This window comes from Pristis pectinata, chromosome 15 (genome assembly GCF_009764475.1).
Source record: "Pristis pectinata isolate sPriPec2 chromosome 15, sPriPec2.1.pri, whole genome shotgun sequence".
NCBI classification, from domain to species: domain Eukaryota; kingdom Metazoa; phylum Chordata; class Chondrichthyes; order Rhinopristiformes; family Pristidae; genus Pristis; species Pristis pectinata.
The window spans coordinates 14800659-14818944 of record NC_067419.1 but is presented as its reverse complement, the minus strand read 5'-3'; the positions used below and the strand labels follow the sequence as shown (position 1 = coordinate 14818944).

The 18286-nt window shown below is 45.1% G+C and overlaps 1 protein-coding gene across 1 annotated transcript in view; it reads left to right on the top strand.

Moving 5' to 3' along the window:
• The first annotated feature begins 1081 nt into the window (after positions 1 to 1081).
• Positions 1082 to 18286, top strand: part of ttll12 (tubulin tyrosine ligase-like family, member 12) — a 39134-nt gene continuing 21929 nt past the window's right edge. The window contains exons 1-9 of the mRNA XM_052030291.1: positions 1082 to 1220; positions 6718 to 6878; positions 7770 to 7968; positions 8432 to 8591; positions 9943 to 10076; positions 11443 to 11519; positions 13018 to 13134; positions 14843 to 15037; positions 17243 to 17354. Of these exons, the coding sequence (XP_051886251.1) occupies positions 1095 to 1220; positions 6718 to 6878; positions 7770 to 7968; positions 8432 to 8591; positions 9943 to 10076; positions 11443 to 11519; positions 13018 to 13134; positions 14843 to 15037; positions 17243 to 17354 (1281 nt within the window). The 5' untranslated portion in view covers positions 1082 to 1094. The remainder of the gene's footprint in view (positions 1221 to 6717; positions 6879 to 7769; positions 7969 to 8431; positions 8592 to 9942; positions 10077 to 11442; positions 11520 to 13017; positions 13135 to 14842; positions 15038 to 17242; positions 17355 to 18286) is intronic.

Genomic DNA, 18286 nt, shown 5'->3' with positions numbered 1-18286 from the left:
CAACAAATACGGCAGCTGTCTTTTTGTTTCTTCTTGTCAAGATTCCTCTTCAGAGCAACATAAAGTCAGAATGCAATAGATGGACTTATTCATCACAGTGTCCTGCTGGTTAGTTCATTGATAAGGATGGTGAGCAGAATATACTGGAAATGCAGCTAGTCATAACACCCTCTGCAATCAGCAATCATCTGGAAAAAAGCTGCAAAAAAGCAATCATCGTTTTATCTGAGATGTTCAGAACTTTATGATTGAAGAGCAAAAAGCTGGAGGTGCTGGAAATCTGAAATAAAAACAAAAAAATTGCTGGGGACACTCAGCAGGATGGACACTATCTGCAGAGTGGGAAATACTTCATGTTTCAGTCAACGGCCTTTCATTGGAACTGACTATGTTTGAAATCAACTTTCAGAGATGGAGAAAACAAAGGAAATGTCTGTGTTAGGACGGAGATGAAGAGTGTCCAGATGAAACAATTGCTTTGAGGCTATCTAAGAAAAGGAGCTAATCTGTTTGAGGATTGTAAATAAATGCAGATGAATGAGGATAATACAGAGAGAAAATAAAAGATGGCTGGATGATGAATGGTGTTCCCGGAAATTTGAAATAAAATGGAATGTTGGACACACTCTGTTGACCAGGTTGTATGTGTGAAGTGAGTCAGAGTAACATGTGAATGACCTTCCATTGGAACTGTTGAGTTTCTACACAAACAGCAAAGACTGGTTGTCTGAAAATGTTGAAGTAAATTCAGAGTCTGGTGACTGCAAAGTGCCCAGATCCAAGATAATTGCTCTTCCTCCAGCTTTGCTTCTTTCATTTAGTATTCAAGTTCATTAATTACATTTTAAATCCCCTTTTCTTTTAAACTAACACTGTGAAGCAATTTTTTTTATTGCCGTTTTGGAACGATGACGACTTTGCCTCAGATGATGAGGAAACTATTTTTGTCGGGTGATATATATTAGAGTCCTGCTGGCGGCGCCTCGACATCGCCTTTAAGCGGCGGCGCGCATCGACGCCTAAACGTTACCTTTAAGCGGCGGCGCGCACGGGGGGCGTGGCCTCGGCGCTCTCCCTGTTCACGTGTGGCAAAGATGGAGTCGGCTGTGGGCCTGGAGGAGGATTTCCAGCTCTTCATAGACTTTCACGGCGGCGCGTTGCGAGCCTCGGGAGTGCCTCCGCTTTACTGGAAGAGCTTGCACCTTAAACTGGCGCAGGAGGTTGTGGCCGCTGGGGCAGGGTCGGGGCAGGGACTGGGTCTGGAGCAGGGGCAGGGACTGGGACTGGGACTGGGTCTGGAGCAGGGTCTGGGTCAGGGGCAGGGACTGGGTCTGGAGCAGGGGCAGGGACTGGGTCTGGGTCTGGGTCAGGGGCAGGGACTGGGTCTGGAGCAGGGGCAGGGACTGGGTCTGGAGCAGGGGCAGGGACTGGGTCTGGGGCAGGGGCAGGGACTGGGTCTGGGGCAGGGGCAGGGACTGGGTCGGGCAGGGACTGGGTCTGGAGCAGGAGCAGGGGCAGGGACTGGGTCAGGGGCAGGGACTGGGTCTGGAGCAGGGGCAGGGACTGGGTCTGGAGCAGGGGCAGGGACTGGGTCTGGGGCAGGGGCAGGGACTGGGTCTGGGGCAGGGGCAGGGACTGGGTCTGGGGCAGGGGCAGGGACTGGGTCGGGCAGGGACTGGGTCTGGAGCAGGAGCAGGGGCAGGGACTGGGACTGGGTCAGGGGCAGGGACTGGGTCTGGAGCAGGGGCAGGGACTGGGTCTGGAGCAGGGGCAGGGACTGGGTCTGGAGCAGGGGCAGGGACTGGGTCTGGAGCAGGGGCAGGGACTGGGTCTGGAGCAGGGGCAGGGACTGGGTCTGGAGCAGGGGCAGGGACTGGGTCTGGAGCAGGGGCAGGGACTGGGTCTGGAGCAGGGGCAGGGACTGGGTCTGGAGCAGGGGCAGGGACTGGGTCTGGAGCAGGGGCAGGGACTGGGTCTGGAGCAGGGGCAGGGACTGGGTCTGGGGCAGGGGCAGGGACTGGGTCTGGGGCAGGGGCAGGGTCTGGGGCAGGGGCAGGGACTGGGTCTGGAGCAGGGGCAGGGACTGGGTCTGGAGCAGGGGCAGGGACTGGGTCTGGAGCAGGGGCAGGGACGGGGTCTGGAGCAGGGGCAGGGACGGGGTCTGGAGCAGGGGCAGGGACGGGGTCTGGAGCAGGGGCAGGGACTGGGTCTGGGGCAGGGGCAGGGACTGGGTCTGGGGCAGGGGCAGGGGCTGGGACTGGGTCTGGAGCAGGGGCAGGGACTGGGTCTGGAGCAGGGGCAGGGACTGGGTCTGGAGCAGGGACTGGGTCTGGAGCAGGGGCAGGGACTGGGTCTGGAGCAGGGGCAGGGACTGGGTCTGGAGCAGGGGCAGGGACTGGGTCTGGAGCAGGGGCAGGGACTGGGTCTGGAGCAGGGGCAGGGACTGGGTCTGGAGCAGGGGCAGGGACTGGGTCTGGAGCAGGGGCAGGGACTGGGTCTGGAGCAGGGACTGGGTCTGGAGCAGGGGCAGGGACTGGGTCTGGGGCAGGGACTGGGTCGGGCAGGGACTGGGACTGGGTCTGGAGCAGGAGCAGGGGCAGGGACTGGGACTGGGTCAGGGGCAGGGACTGGGTCTGGAGCAGGGGCAGGGACTGGGTCTGGAGCAGGGGCAGGGACTGGGTCTGGAGCAGGGGCAGGGACTGGGTCTGGAGCAGGGGCAGGGACTGGGTCTGGAGCAGGGGCAGGGACTGGGTCTGGAGCAGGGGCAGGGACTGGGTCTGGGGCAGGGGCAGGGACTGGGTCTGGGGCAGGGGCAGGGACTGGGTCTGGGGCAGGGGCAGGGGCAGGGACTGGGTCTGGGGCAGGGACTGGGTCTGGGGCAGGGACTGGGTCTGGAGCAGGGGCAGGGACTGGGTCTGGAGCAGGGGCAGGGACTGGGTCTGGGTCTGGAGCAGGGGCAGGGACTGGGTCTGGAGCAGGGGCAGGGACTGGGTCTGGAGCAGGGGCAGGGACTGGGTCTGGAGCAGGGGCAGGGACGGGGTCTGGGGCAGGGGCAGGGACGGGGTCTGGGGCAGGGGCAGGGACTGGGTCTGGGGCAGGGGCTGGGTCTGGAGCTGGGGCAGGGACTGGGTCTGGAGCTGGGGCAGGGACTGGGTCTGGAGCTGGGGCAGGGACTGGGTCTGGAGCTGGGGCAGGGACTGGGTCTGGAGCTGGGGCAGGGACTGGGTCTGGAGCTGGGGCAGGGACTGGGTCTGGAGCTGGGGCAGGGACTGGGTCTGGAGCTGGGGCAGGGACTGGGTCTGGAGCTGGGGCAGGGACTGGGTCTGGAGCTGGGGCAGGGACTGGGTCTGGAGCTGGAGCTGGGGCAGGGGCAGGGACTGGGTTGTAGGTGGGGATCTGGGCATGTGTTGCAAACTCTTCCGGGGCGTGCAAGGGAATGCTGCTGCCAACTGCCCGGCTGGAATTTTATTTTTCTTTCAATTCTATCAAATTGTTAAAATGTTTCCTCAGGCAAGCAAGGCGTGGGCCAGGAGAGTGCATTTTTACTTTGATATTGCAGCCTCTACAAACAGGTCAGGAATGTCTAGTCTCTTGCTAAAGGGAATCGGAGGTGAGAATTAGCCCGGGTTTTCACAGATTAGGTTTTCTTTCAGAATGCCACCCTTGAAGATAACTGGTGTTCATGCCACACATCTAACGTGCAGCTTGTTCCAATGTGGGGAATAGAAAGTAGGCACTTATTTTTGTAGTGTGTTGTTTGGTAGGTAATTAATGTCATTAAATAAATGACAGTTTAATCTATTTTTGTTGTATCTGGGGGATAAATGAAGGCTGGAAGCTAGCTCCTGTGCCTACCCGAATAGAATGAAAACAAACATTATTTCATTGCCCCTCGAGAAACATCTCCAGACATACTACTGGTTAATAAAATGATTTGATCTAGAGGGATCGAATTAGAAAGCAGAGAAACAGGCAATGCCGGATATATTTAGCAGGTCTGGTAGCATCTATAGCAAGAGAAACTGAGTTACTGTTTCAGGCTGATTCCGTCAGAAGGCTCATTAACCTGAAATATTGACTGTTTCTCTCTCTACAAATACTGCCTGAACTGCTGAGTATTTCCAGCATTCAGTGTTTTCAGATTTCCGTCACCGGTCATTTTTTTTTGCACCAAACACACATACGCCCCACACTTGGAGAATATGAACCATTCTGATCTATTTAAAAGAATATACTGACACCACAGAAGGTACAAAATGTGTTTACGAGAATGAACCCAGAATTAAGTTTGTATCCAAGAAAGGATTGAGACAGCATCTCATGGAAGCCTATGGGATTACTAAAGTTTAGTCCTCAGGCATGGTCTTGACCTGAAATGTCGACCATCCCTTTGCCTCCACGGATGCTGCTTGGCCTGCTGAGTTCCTCCAGCAGTTTGTTTTTGGTTAATATTATAAAAGGCTTTGTTAGGGAGATTTGGAAAAGATGCTTCCACTGTTGGATAAGAGCAGAATCGGAGGTAATAAATATCAGATCATCACTAATTGAAAAGGAAATTTCTTTACTTAGAGAGTGGGTGGAATGTAGACCTTGCTACCATAGAAAGTAATTGAAGAGAATGGGTCACCTTCAGAAGGAAACTGGATAAGCAATGAGGGGAAAAAGGGAAAGTGAGGATATTGCATATGGAGTAGGATGATGTTGGGCTGAATAACCTGTTCCAGTACATTAAATTATCTGAAAATAATAAAGTATCTCTCTGGATTCTTCTAGTTCTGATGATGGTTGATCAAACAAGCAGGTTCTGAGGAGGGGAGAGAGGTTTTGGAATAGGTGGGAAGGAAGAGGGCATTATTTGAGAACTTAGGGAACACAAACGTGAAGGTACAACTTCCAGGGATGGAGCAATTTAAAATTAGGATATGTAAAATGGTAGAATTGGAGTAGTGCAGAAATTGTCCATGGAGGGATTTGAAAACAATGATGACAATTTATTTGTATTTCTGAGCAGGAGCCAGTGGGGTCATACACGCAAGGTAATGATTGAATGGTGTAAGTTAAGATATGGACAGCAGAATTTTGGATCAGTTCAACTTGAATTTACCAAGTGCCAACAATTGTTGTTTAACATCTCGTCAGAAGAATGGAACTTTCACGATTGTGGCACGTCCCCAGTATTGTAATAACTTGTCAATGTAGAATCCTTGTCTGAGGCTTCAACCCCAAAGCTTCTGAATGAAGTGAGAGCTGACACTTGAGCCTTGCTTGCATCTGACCATAGTGATCATGGAGCAATTCCAACTGTTGGAAGGCACACTTTGCCTTTGCATCTTCATCTTCCAATTGTGTTTTTACTCACGATTTTGTTACTTCCAGACTTGGTTCCTTGAGAATCACCACACCCAAACTTTTAATTCACTGTGCTGACCTCTAATCCTTAACTGGCCTTCCTACTGATTCTTGCTGACTCCACTGACTGCCTCGCTGACTTGTCTGTAGCTGGAAGTCCCAGTTCTCATTTATAAATCCTCCATGACTATATTGGTGGGAATGATAAAACTAGTAAACATTGACTTTTAAAATCTATTCACAAAATTCTGCTGCTGCAGGTGAAGGGTCTCAGCCTGAAACATGGACTGTCCATTTCCCTCCATGGATGCTGCCTGACCCGCAGAGTTCCTCCAGCAGCTCCTTATTTGCTCCAGATTCCAGCATCTCAGTCTCTATTGTGTCTCTTCCGTTGTTCTATATATCTAATGGAAATATCTCATACAATTTATTTACTGTATGAATGAAAATAATTGCCCAGATTGATCGGTGCATGAATTTGTTTCCAGGTAGCCATGAGACGGATAAGAATTGATGGGATAACTGGACACTGTGGTAGAAGGCTGGGATTAGACGTTGGGTAGTTGAGGGTCAAAGGGGTAGGGCCAAATAGACTAAGGGGTTTTGGAACAGGAGCAACTTTTTTAGACAGACCTTTGAGGATCTGAGGTTACTTCTAGGGTTCACGTTTAAGGGAGAAATTTCCAGAGTTCAAGATGAGATTGAATGGGTGTAAAAAAAAAAGCCCAAGGGGTATGGGAATGGCTCAACAAATGTGATCAACTACATATCCACTGGGTAAACATTGGCATGTTAGAATAATGACCTGTTTTTCTAATGGGGTTTCACTCTGGGACAAAAATGCAGTATTATTGTTTGGCATGTGGGTATTACTTTACATTTGATTGGAAGGAATTTTAAACTACTTTGATACTGCTGGAAAGATATCGTCTTGAGCAGTGAAAATGAGAAAACTTTGAAGCATGCTCTCTTCGCTTAAATGTAGAGCCGCTAATTAACTTTGAATTTGTTGTGGACAAACAAAACAGTGGCTGCATCAGTTCATTAAGCTTAGTAAAGATGGAAAGGACTTGCATTTATATCGTGGCTTTCACAATTTAAACATCGCAAAGCATTTTACAGTTAATTAAATAGTTTTAAAACATCACTATTGAAATGTGACGGCTGATTTGTGCGAGGTCCCACAGACGCCATGTGATATGTGTTAGTGATGCTGAGTCGCAACAAAAGTGGAAACTGAGAATCAATCTCCTCTACTTTTCTGTAAAGTTTAGCAATATTGCCCTTTTCCCTTGAAATCATACACTCCTTCCACCCTTTGGCCAGTCTTGCTGTAATACAAGTTGATGTGCTATGCATTGCTTTCAGGTATTTGATGCTGGTGAAGTATTTGGGATCATGCAAGTAGAAGATGATGAGGTTGATGAAGATGATCCAGAGGAAAAGATGTCACTTAACCCAGGGACACCCCCTGTTTACAAAGTCATCATCACCAAAGAAGAGGGGCTTCAGGCAGCAAACCCAGATAGGTAAGAAACGTTTAGTTTTTTTGCCCTCTTGGGCTGTAATGTGAATCAGGCCTTCTGAGTGCACTCAGTGTTTTACTATGGGAAGTTTGCTGTGTTTTTATTTAGGTTTTAGTCCAATCTAACTCTGTCCATTTATTAAATTGGGTTGAATCATTTCTTCAACTGTCTGATTTTATTAGCTTCCCATTGTCTTTTAGTTGTGCTTTGTCCACACTGATCCCTTTGATTCATCCATCCATCCTTTCTAACTTCAACATCGGTTAATGGCGACTGCAAGCTATCTTTATGCTGTCAGTAAGTCAACTTTATCCCAGCGCAAAGCCTTTTGAACATCAGCCTTTTAGTTGGGTCTGTTCTGCATTTCTCTTTCCTGCCCTCGGAGCATTACTTTGTTGCCTCTCATCTGCTATTGGTGTACAAGCCAAAATTCCCTTCATCCAGTAACATGTGTTTTGGCAGCTTCTGTGAACCTGGGCTTATTTTTGTTCTGATTTAAGGCTTCACTTGAGCTTTCCTGTTTTCTATCCTCTCTTCCCATTAACCAGCCATGCCCTTTCAGGTACCTTCTCTCTGTTAACCCATGTACCACTCTGTAATACATTCATGTTGTCTTGCCGCTGTCCCAGATTTCAGTCCCCCTTTAAGCAAAAGCTTTCATCTTTCCTTTTGGCTAACCTTTGATTAACAATCTTAAATTTTGCTTCTTTGTCCTAAACAGTGGTCAACTTGTGAAGATGACAAATTGACATGCTCTGTGACCTACATTTTAGACGACTGTAGTTTTTCTTTACATGGTGATAATGTATTTTACTGCCATGTAACTGTGCTTGATGGTTTACAGTAAAACTTTTTGATGGGTGGTATTTCGAATAATTATTTCCTGCACTACAGTATTTTCTTAATTGATCATGCCTGGACCTACCGAGTGGATCAAGCTCGTCAGCAGCTTTGGGAAATCCCTGGCTTGCTGCACCGGATGGCCAATCTTGCTGGGGTGGAATTCCACGGAGAAGTCCCAGATGATGATATCATTGACAATGTGTTGGCTGAGTTGTGGGCTTTCAGCCACACATATAAGCTATCCCAGGGGGTAAGAAAGATGTCATTTTAAAATGTAAATTGATACCAATATTATTTTTTAAAATAAATTGTACAATGCTGTGATTGAAGCTGCATTATTGACTTTCCATAGAATGAGATCTTTAACAATAGTAGATTTAATTTTACCTTGACTTTGTGAGGGATTTGAATGTTAAATGGCAGTGCAACACCTTTGTTGCATTATCTTCTCTGTTACTGATGTCATTTGCAATCCACTTTGGCACAAAGGTCAAATATTATTTTTCCACTCTGCAACTTTTAATTCTAACAGGAATAATCTTTTAGGTCAGTGAGGCAATTTCTTTGCTAAAGGGTGACTTCTCACACTGGTAATGCAGTTATGAGATGTTATAAGTTTCCTTCAGTGGTGAGGGGATTGTCGTCATTCTGGCTTGTGTAGTAATTGGAGAACTTGCATGCAAACTCATTTTATTTCTTCTGTACATCCACAGTCAGCGGAAGAACAAGTACCAATGTGGTATGTCATGGATGAGCTTGGGTCTCAGATCCAGCACTCTGACGAACCAACGTTTCAAATCGTTCCATTCTTTTATGGACTGGGACAGATGGCCTTCTCCTTGTTGTGGCCACTGCGGAATCTCGATCATGGTGGTAAATAGAAATCTTGATGGTTATTTCTTAAAATTATTTAAATGTATTTTGCTGCTAATAGTGGTGGATTTAGGCACCTGGTTGCAGATTATATTAATTTAACAGACCCTGCATCATCTGCTGTTATAGTCACGAACAGAAAACAAAGAAGCAGAAGTAGACCATATAGCCCTTCAAACCAGCTCTGCACTGAGGAAGAATATTGGTTGTATTTCTTTATGTATTGAATTCAAAATGGTGCTTTTTAATTTGCGCAGGTACTGGGTTTGAACTTGTGTCTACAGATCAAGGCTTCACGTCTCTTTAGTGAATTACCACTAAGCTACTGAGCTATATAACCATATTTCTAAGTTTAAGATTTTTTTCTCTATTACCCACCAGGTTTGCAGTATGTTGCTAATTACTTTAAAACCTTTGGCAAATATTTGCTGTAAAGCTGGTGTACTGGATTTTGATGCAGGAGCTCTTTAACAAAACAGTTCACTGAAGGGCTCACCTGCCCTGGTTGGACATGGTTCCCGATTGATTCATTGCCTGAATAAATTCATGAATAATGTTTTCCTCTTCCTGCTTTCATTTTATTTTGTATTTTCTGGTTGTGGCGTCTGTAATGCCCCAGAAATTGAGCGACAGGACTTTTTAAAAATGTGTGTGTGATGTACGTAGTGTTGTGAAATAGGGTTTTGCCAGAAACTACAAAACTACCAGGTCTGGGGTAGCTCTGAGATGCCATCTGCTTTGGTGATGGGACTTTCCATTGAGGTGTTTTTGAGATGTCTTCCTCTTTCTTGCAGCATAGCTTCCCATCTACTGTAGGTGACAGAACTCTTGACCACATCTCATCCATTTCCTGTACCTCTGCTCCCACACCCTCTCCTGGACAGAGCAAGTATAGAGTTCCTTTTGTCCTCATTTTCCAACTCGCCTGCCTTTGCATTCAGCAGATCATCCTTTGCGATTTCCACCACCTACAACGAAATTGCACCATCAGACACATCTTGTCTTCCACTTTCAGCATTCCAAAGGGTCCATTCTTCAGTCTTCAACAATCATTCTCCTGTTCATGGCATTTTCTCACACAACCAAGGAAGATGTAATATCTGTTCTTTTTCCTCTTTTTCCAACCATCCAGGGATCAAAGCACTATCATAGATGTTGTTTTGTTTATTATTATTGGATTGATGTGCAGGATGTTGGCTGTATACCACCTTCTGTCCAGCATTCAGATACGAAAAGGCTATTTTAAAATATAAATGGTATGAAGAACCAATTTGAAATAAATTGTGATGTGTAACGTGCGGCATGTGCTACAGGTGGGTACCACTTTTGAGACTTTGAATGTTTTGTGCAGAAGAGGTCACGTGGGATCATGCACATGGTGAGCGAAACCCTCTGATCCGGAAATGCAGGCTGTTGCCTTGGCAACCAGCTGACTTGAGGGAGGTTGATGCAAGCATCAGCGAACCGCCAGAAGACTACTTTAAAGTAAGGACTTGAACTGGTAGAGTTGGATACTGTGAAATAGAGAGAGAATTCAAATTAGTGTTTTGTATTTTGCCATACTGAGTAAAATGGCTGTTAATTTAATGTTTTACGTATTGATTTTTAGCTATTAGTAATCCTCAGTATTTCTTATGTCATGGGGTTTTACCTTCTCTCTCAGCCACATTGCTGCTCCTTTATCTGAAGCTGTTGACTCTTTGCTGGAATAGGTTTGATGGATGTTGGTTTCAGTCTGGTGGCTTGTCCAGTTGACCAGTCTTGGCTCTGCTCTTTTGAAAGCTATTTAATCACAGTAAAACCCTGTTCCCTGCATTTACTCCCATTTCTAAGTGACTTTAAGTTGTACTAGTGAGCCAACATTTCAAACTACTGCAGTCCTTCTGGTGAAGGGATTCTCAGAAAGGTTTTTGGTCAGGAGGTCCAGGGTTGACACCCAGAGACGGTATTTCCAAATTGGCATGGTAAATGTCTTCAAGGTGCTGGTGTTGCCATTCCCTGAAACCCTTCTCCTTGGTGGTAGAGGTTACAGATTTGGGCACTTTCTCTGTAGCTGTGACACTTTACTCTGTACTGTTACTATTTTTAGCTGTACTACCTCAATGTAACTGCACTGTAATGAATTGACCTGTACGATCGGTATGCAAGACAAGTTTTTCACTGTACCTCGGTACAAGTGACAACAATAAACCAATACCAATACGAAGGTGTTGTTGAAGTACTGTCCTGCATTTTGATGATGGTACACACTGCAGTCACTGTGTGCCAGAGATGGAGGAATGAAAGTTTAGGTGGGTGGGCTGCTTTGTCCTGGGCGGTGTCGAGCTTGAGCATGGTTGGAGCTGCAATTATCTAGGCAAAGAGTATTTCATCGCATTCTGGACATGCTTCGCAGATTGTGGAAAGGCTTTGGGGTGTCAGAAGTGAGTCACACGCCTCGGGATACCCGATGTTTAATCTGCTCTAGTAGCCACAGTATTTATATGCTGGTTCACTTGCTTTTCTGGGTTGGTGGTGATCCCAGAATATTGATGGTAAAGCCTGTGCTTGTCAAAGACAGGTGATGAGACCCTGTCTTGCTGGGATCCAGTTATTGTCTGGCACTTTTCGGGCATAAATATTCCCTACCACTTATCAGCCTGTGCCTAAGTGTTGTCCAGCTTGTGTAACATGCAGGCATGGACTTCTTCATTTGTTGAGGAGAATGGAATTAAACATTTGTCCAATCATCAGCCAACTTCCCCACTTCTGACCTCCTATGATTGAAGGAAAGTTATTGATGAAGCGGTTATAAGAATACACTTTATTTATTGTTTCAAAATATTAATAAGATTCAATTTCTGAATTTCAGGCTGTTTTAGCTGACAATAAAGAAATTCTTCCTCTTCCGATAGAACCACCAGTTTATCAGAAGGATAAAATTTTTAAGTACGTTTAAATCTTCTTGTGCCTTTCAATTTTCTCCTATCTCTGTAGGTAATGATAGCCCTGCAGTTCAATGTGTACGGTTTGATCTAATTGCTGAGTTAGACATCTATCAGTATAATAGAGGTACTTGATAAAAAGGACTTGTCTTTCTTCCCTTGGACAGCTCCCTTTTATTTATCTCTTCAGCTTACACTCTGCCCATTTATTCAGTGTCCTTGACAGATGTGTTCACTTAGCTCCAGTCATCAATTGGAAACAGCAGTTAGTTCCAAGAGCCTTTTGCTTCTCTGAATTTTCTCATAAATGCAGCATTTTGAAACACTCTAGTCTGGCATTCTGTGATCTGGCAACTCCCTGGCATGACTCCCTCTTTGGCATGTTTTGAATCTGTATTACATATCTAATTAACTAAGATCTGTATTAATTTGTAGCTAATTAACCTATCAGTGCAATTTTTGTGATCTCAGCTGACAGCTATTCCAACAGTTCTTGGAATCCTTGCATGACCCGGAAAGTGTCTATACTTAAAAAAAACAGTTCTTCTCTTCAGAGGAAGATGATCGGGGGTAATTTCTGGTTTGAATTTTCTGAGGTCCGGTCTCCATCAGGTCCAAGTGTGCCGGACTAGAGAGTTTCAACCTGTATTATTTGGTTTTCTCAGAGTTCAGTTTTAAAGTTCTTTTTAAGCCACAAACTACTTCATAGAGCAATACGCAAAAAATGTTGGAGGAACTCAGCAGGTCAGGCAGCATCCATGGAGGGAAATAAACAGTCGACGTTTTGGGCCGAGACCCTTCATCAGGACTGGAAAGGACAAGGGCAGAAGCCAGAATAAGAAGGTGGGAGGAGGGGAAGGAGCACACGCAGGCAGGGGATAGGTGAGTTCAGGTGAGAGGGGGAAGGTAGTGGGAGAAGATGTAATAAGCTGAGAGGTGATGGGTAGAAGAGGCCAAGGGCTGAAAAAGGAGGAATCTGGTAGTAGAGGGCAGTGGACCATGGAATAAGGGATGGGGGAGGGGAGGAGAGGAGATGGGCAGGTCATCAAGGTGGGGGAAGGGAGCCATGGGAATAAGGAAAGACAGGAGTGTGGTGGGGGAGGGGGTTACCGGAAGTTAGAGAAATTGATGTTAAGGCCATCAGGTTAGAGACTCCCACTCCCATACTGACATGTCTATCCACGGCCTCTTCTACTGCCACGTTGAGGCCAGATGCAGGTTGGAGGAACAACACCTCATATTCCATCTTGGGAGTCTGTTGTAGGCAAAGAGTATTTCATTGTGTAGAATATTGTAACAGGTTTGAGGGACTAAATGGCTTATTCCTGTTTTTGTGTTCACTAAGAATGTGGTTGTAGGAGTAAAAGACTGTAGTCCAGGTGTGTTCGGCTCTCTTGAAGCTGCATTGCCTCATGTATGTTTCTTTTATTTTAATTTGGCATTCTTTTTGTGGAAGCTCAAAAATTACGCTTTGTGTTTTAACATCAATATTTTTCATCTAGGATTTATACAGATATTAAACAAGTGTTGGAAAATCTGAATGCCCCACGCTTTGTTTTTACAGAAGATGAAAAGGAGGCCGATATTCTATACTTGTACCATCATATCAAAGACTACAGGTCAGTGACACATTCACAGCAAAGAGAATTTCCAGGGTAAATTAATGACATCAAAATTCAGCTTTAATTGCATAAAAATGCATACTGTGAAAGTTGAACAAGTTATTAAAGAACAGATTGGTAAAAGCAGCTATGTTGGGCAGTGAATAGATGTGTCTTTGTCATGGCAACCCTTGATTCTAGGTTGAATCCAACCTGGGCTGATGAGATGAGTCTCCACACATTTTGTTCTTTCTTGACCTGTCTGAGAGTACCAGAAAAATGTATTGGAATTGGGGAAGGGGTCATCTGATGGGTGATTGAGTAGATGAGGGGAGTTGTCTAGCAAGTGATGGCAACTGGAGTAGCCCTGGGAGTGCTCAGCATTGCCTCGGGATCTCATACAGTTTCATGGCATCAGGTTAAATATGGGCAAGGAAATATTATTATCTCCTGCCTGTCTCAAAAATGGCTTAATTATGGTTAGGGCTCCTTGTGAATTTAATGAAGGGTGAGCTGATGGCATTGGCACTAGTTCAGTTTATGATGTTTTGGCATCAGAAAGGTGAATGAGTGCATTTTGCTCCAATGGGGGGTCTTTGCATTAACAGGGCTGTTCCTTGCCTTGTCTGGTAGAAATCCCATTAATAACCTGGCCTTTGGGTTCAACAAACAGATGGAGCACAGAAAATGTGACTGCAAGCTCTCATTTTATCCAGCTGAGATGAGATTTGATGTTAAAGTTTTGCCTCACAAGGTGGACTGGAGACTACCCTGTGCGGGCGTTGCCAAAGTTACTCGTGACAAAAGTGAGTACAGCTTCAAATCTTACAGGGAAAGGAAGATTACAATACCGGTATGGTTTAAATTATTACAAGATTTTGATGGTGTAAGAGTGGGATTCTTACATGGAGAAGCAACCTTGACTGAATGAGGTACGTGGAAGAGCACCACAGTATTAACATGATAAGAGCATAGCAAGTAGGAGTATACCATTTGGCCCCTCATTTTACAAGAACAAGGTTGATCTCTCTCAATCCATTTTTCTGCACCTTCCTTGACTCTCCTGACTAAAGGAGAGAAGTTGGCAGAAAATTGTGGATCAGGGTTTGCACAGTACTTAAAAAGTGCAGAGTACTTAAAAGGTGCAGAGTATATAAGAAGATGACTATTACGCATGCCTCATTGAATCAATTTATCATGGGTGGAAAATCATTGTGAATTCCACCTAGAACCGAATTGCGAAACTTTTGTGGGTGTAAAATCTTTGGAGTTCTCTATCCGGGAGAGTAGTGGAGGCTGAGTGCATTCAAACCTGAGATCTGGATACTAGAGCAATCGAGGAAAATAGGGATAGCACATTGTGGTAGAAGATCAGGTTGGAAATGTTGGATGGCCTCCTCTTATTTCTTGTGTAATTACTTAGCACCTAAAGATTTTGAAACATTGAGAGTTATGGAGAACCGGTACAGTAAAGGAGTCGAGACCAGCACAGATTAGTCGTCATCATATTGACTGGCAGGGGAAAGCTTAAGAGGCCTGGTGGGGTACTCTTACTCCTATTTTGTTATGTTCTTGTGCTTTTTATTTCCCAGTGATCTTGTAACTTCTACTGTGAGGAAATGGTCCATATTCTGACAGCAACATTAGAACTTATTTATAATGTAAACTGTGTGGTTCAATTGACAACTTTCACATGCTCTGTACATTTTGCTTGAAACATTTGCAGGGCTCTGAGTGAGAAGAGGCCCCACGTTATGGTCAATCAGTTTCCATGTGAAAACCTACTGACAATGAAGGATTGCTTGGCTGCCTTGGCTAGGCGAGCTGGAAGTGTGGATGGTCCAAAGTGGTTGCCACTTACCTATAACCTTAGCACTGAGCTACCTCAGTTTGTGAGCTGTTACCAACAGCGTCAAGACAGGTAGGCAATGCCCAAGATTATGTTTTATTGAACTTTCAACAACCATGTGTGACTGAGAATTTATAGCTGTTGCTTGAAGCTTCAATTTATTTACTGCCTGAATGTAGGCAATGTTGCACTTAAAAGAAAAATAATTTTGCTCTCAGTTTTATAGCGTGGTTCCATTTCGGAGAGCTTTTAATTCTAGTTGGTCATGGTTACCTGCATAGCCTCTATATTCACCTCTGACCCTGCTGCTATTTTGTTATTTGTATTCTTGAAGGGACTGTAGGGATTTCTCTTTCACCTGTTACCTTAAATTCATGATCCCAGAATTATGAGTGATACTCGGGCAATGTGGAAAGAACAAATTGCGTTTTAACCTTTTTTACTAAATACTGATATCCATACTACAATACCACACTGGCTGCCTTTGATATCTGTGTAACTTACTAATCAGTTGGTCTTCCCTTCAGACTGGCAGGCCTGGAGATAACCAGCCAGCCTCCTCTTCCTGGCTCCAGACTAAGTGGTGGTCTCTGCAGTCATGGTCTTTATCTTTTTTTTCCAAGCACTGATTGAAACTGTGCCAAAAACTCCCTTATTCCAGGGGTTCTGCAACATCTATTTTATTGTGTGCAGCCCACGGCCATACTTTGTTTGTCTATCCTATTTGTTTCTGCATGCAATGACCATGGATAGTCTAACATAATTCAGAAACGTTGCTCTGAGGAGCAAGAGCTCTGCTTATTGTTGCTTTAAGACGCAGCCTTTCACCTTATTTGGTAGGGCTACCTCGCGTTCATCTCTGTATGCTGTGCTTTTATCAGGCGTTCTGTCCTAGTCTTCCCTGGTTATCGTCACCAGATAGTTGGGCATTGCTGTATTGTACTGCAGTATCAGTGCGACTCTCAATCCTGATGAGTTGCTCATTCTGGTGGGTTTCATTAACTTTTTATTCTAAGTCCTAGAAGACAATTTATTTCATAACTTGACAAAAATAGACATCTTCCATTTTGATCGTAGTTGTGTATTTTTAAAGCAGGGTAAATATGCTCTTCTTTATATTTATCAAATGGTCAGTTGCCGAAGGGAATTACCTTTGTCCCCAACCCAGGAGCATGTCAGCAATTATTGTAAGCCCTGCTGCTGACTAAATTGAGATTAAATAACTCCGTGCACAAAATGTGCATCAAATCTGCCAGAAACTTCTGTGCGTGATAGAATGATTCACTGCATGTTGGCCCATGGCAGTGCAGATCTTTTTAGGTCCTCTCAACTGCTGGGGATTGCAATATGCATTTGGAGTCTGCAGTTTGGACTCGTTCATCCTTGGTTTACACTGAAATAATTGACATTGGTATCTGACTGACAATTGGCCTCAATGCCGAGGAGCAGAAAATGGTAAGAAGGGCATCCAATCTATCCTCAGTATTGTGATTCATGTTGTTGGCACACACAACTAAAAGGATAAGGTCAAGCCTTATTCTAATTACCATGCTGCACTGACCTGATAACTGATAATGTTTACTGTTCTTAGTTGAAAAAAATAACTTTGAACAGGGTATCACAAGGGATGTCAACTTTTCCAAAAGTAAATGAAAAGTAAAAGACGGGAGAAATTGTGGAAATAATTGTTGAAAGGTCTTGTTGTTGGCTGAATCTCAGTCTTAGTCCTATTGCATTCTTAGAGAAAATCTTTAGAAATAGAATATGGAACTAATTTATATTGCACTTCAAATCTGAAACTGAATCATTGGCCAGAACAAAGAGGAGCTAAAATTGTACAGGTGTTGAAGTGTGCAGCAGGCAAAAGTACTTCTCCTTGTGCTTTACTTTCAAGAAAATTTATGTTGTATCAAAATGGATAGTTCCCCCACCACCCCCAGTCAAGGCACTCTGTGAAAGGCAAACCATCTCTTAATTGTTCAGATCAGATTATGTTAACCTGTTCATATACACACACACAAAAAATGCACAGCTTTCAGTTCATCAGGGGTTTGGGTTGTTTCGTTTTAGCTGCGAGCATGCTGAAGATTTCAGAGTAAGAGTAGGTTCGTGCACTATCAAGAAGGATATTGTTTCCCCCTCAACAAGCACAACTGATATCAGTCACTTTATTGTAGGTTGCATGTGAAATTGTTGAAGTATTTGTAATAAAACTAGGCATCATACATTGTAAGTGATAATCTTTATCTATTCCATCTACTTTATTTTGCTTCTCAGAGGCGAGGACAATCACTGGATCTGCAAACCCTGGAACCTTGCTCGAGGTCTAGACACACACATAACGAACAACCTCAACTACATCATTCGCCAAAGGGAAAGTACGCCCAAGGTGGGTTAGACTTGACCTGATGAAATATGGAACTATGAGGTTATTTGCAGGACACCCTGGGATGAGTTGCTGGGCAGGGGGTGATGCAGTGCCTTAGGCACTGTATTGGATCGTAATTTTTTGTCCCCTGGTATGTGCTTATTTCAAGCGGAACAGTACCAGCGCAGTCAGGCTGTTTTTAAGATAAGCTATCGTTATTAGTCACATGTACATCGAAACACACAGTGAAATGCATCTTTTGCGTAGAGTGTTCTGGGGGCAGCCCGCAAGTGTCGCCATGCTTCCGGCGCCAACATAGCATGCCCACAACTTCCTAACCTGTACGTCTTTGGAATGTGGGAGGAAACTGGAGCACCCGGAGGAAACCCACACAGACACGGGGAGAACGTACAAACTGGGAATTGAATCGGGGTCGCTGGTGCTGTAATAGCGTCCCGCTAACTGCTAAACTACTGTGCCTGCGTATCCTTACTGCTGCTTGTTTGACATTTAATCCTGGATCACGAGAACAGCATGAAAAAAAATGACCTAGCTGGTCATAGTTAAGGAAGTTAAAGATTGTACAAGAGGAGCAATAAGGAGACAGAAGAAAGACTGCAGATGCTAGAAATCTGGAGCAATGCACGATGCTGGAGGAACTCAGCAGGTCAGGCAGCATCGATGGAGGGAAATGGACAGTTGACATTTCGGGCTGAGACCCTTCATCAGGACTGGAAAGAAGGTGGGGAGAAGTCAAGATAAGAGGGTGGTGGGAGGGCTTGGAGCAAGAGCTGGCGGGTGATAGGTGGATCCAGGTGAGGGGGGGGAAGATAGGTAACCAGGGGGAGTGGGAATGATGCAAGAAACTGGGAGGTGACAGGTGGAAGTGACAAAGGGCTGAAGAAGATGGAACCTGATAGGAGAGGACAGTGGACCATGGAATAAAGGGAAGG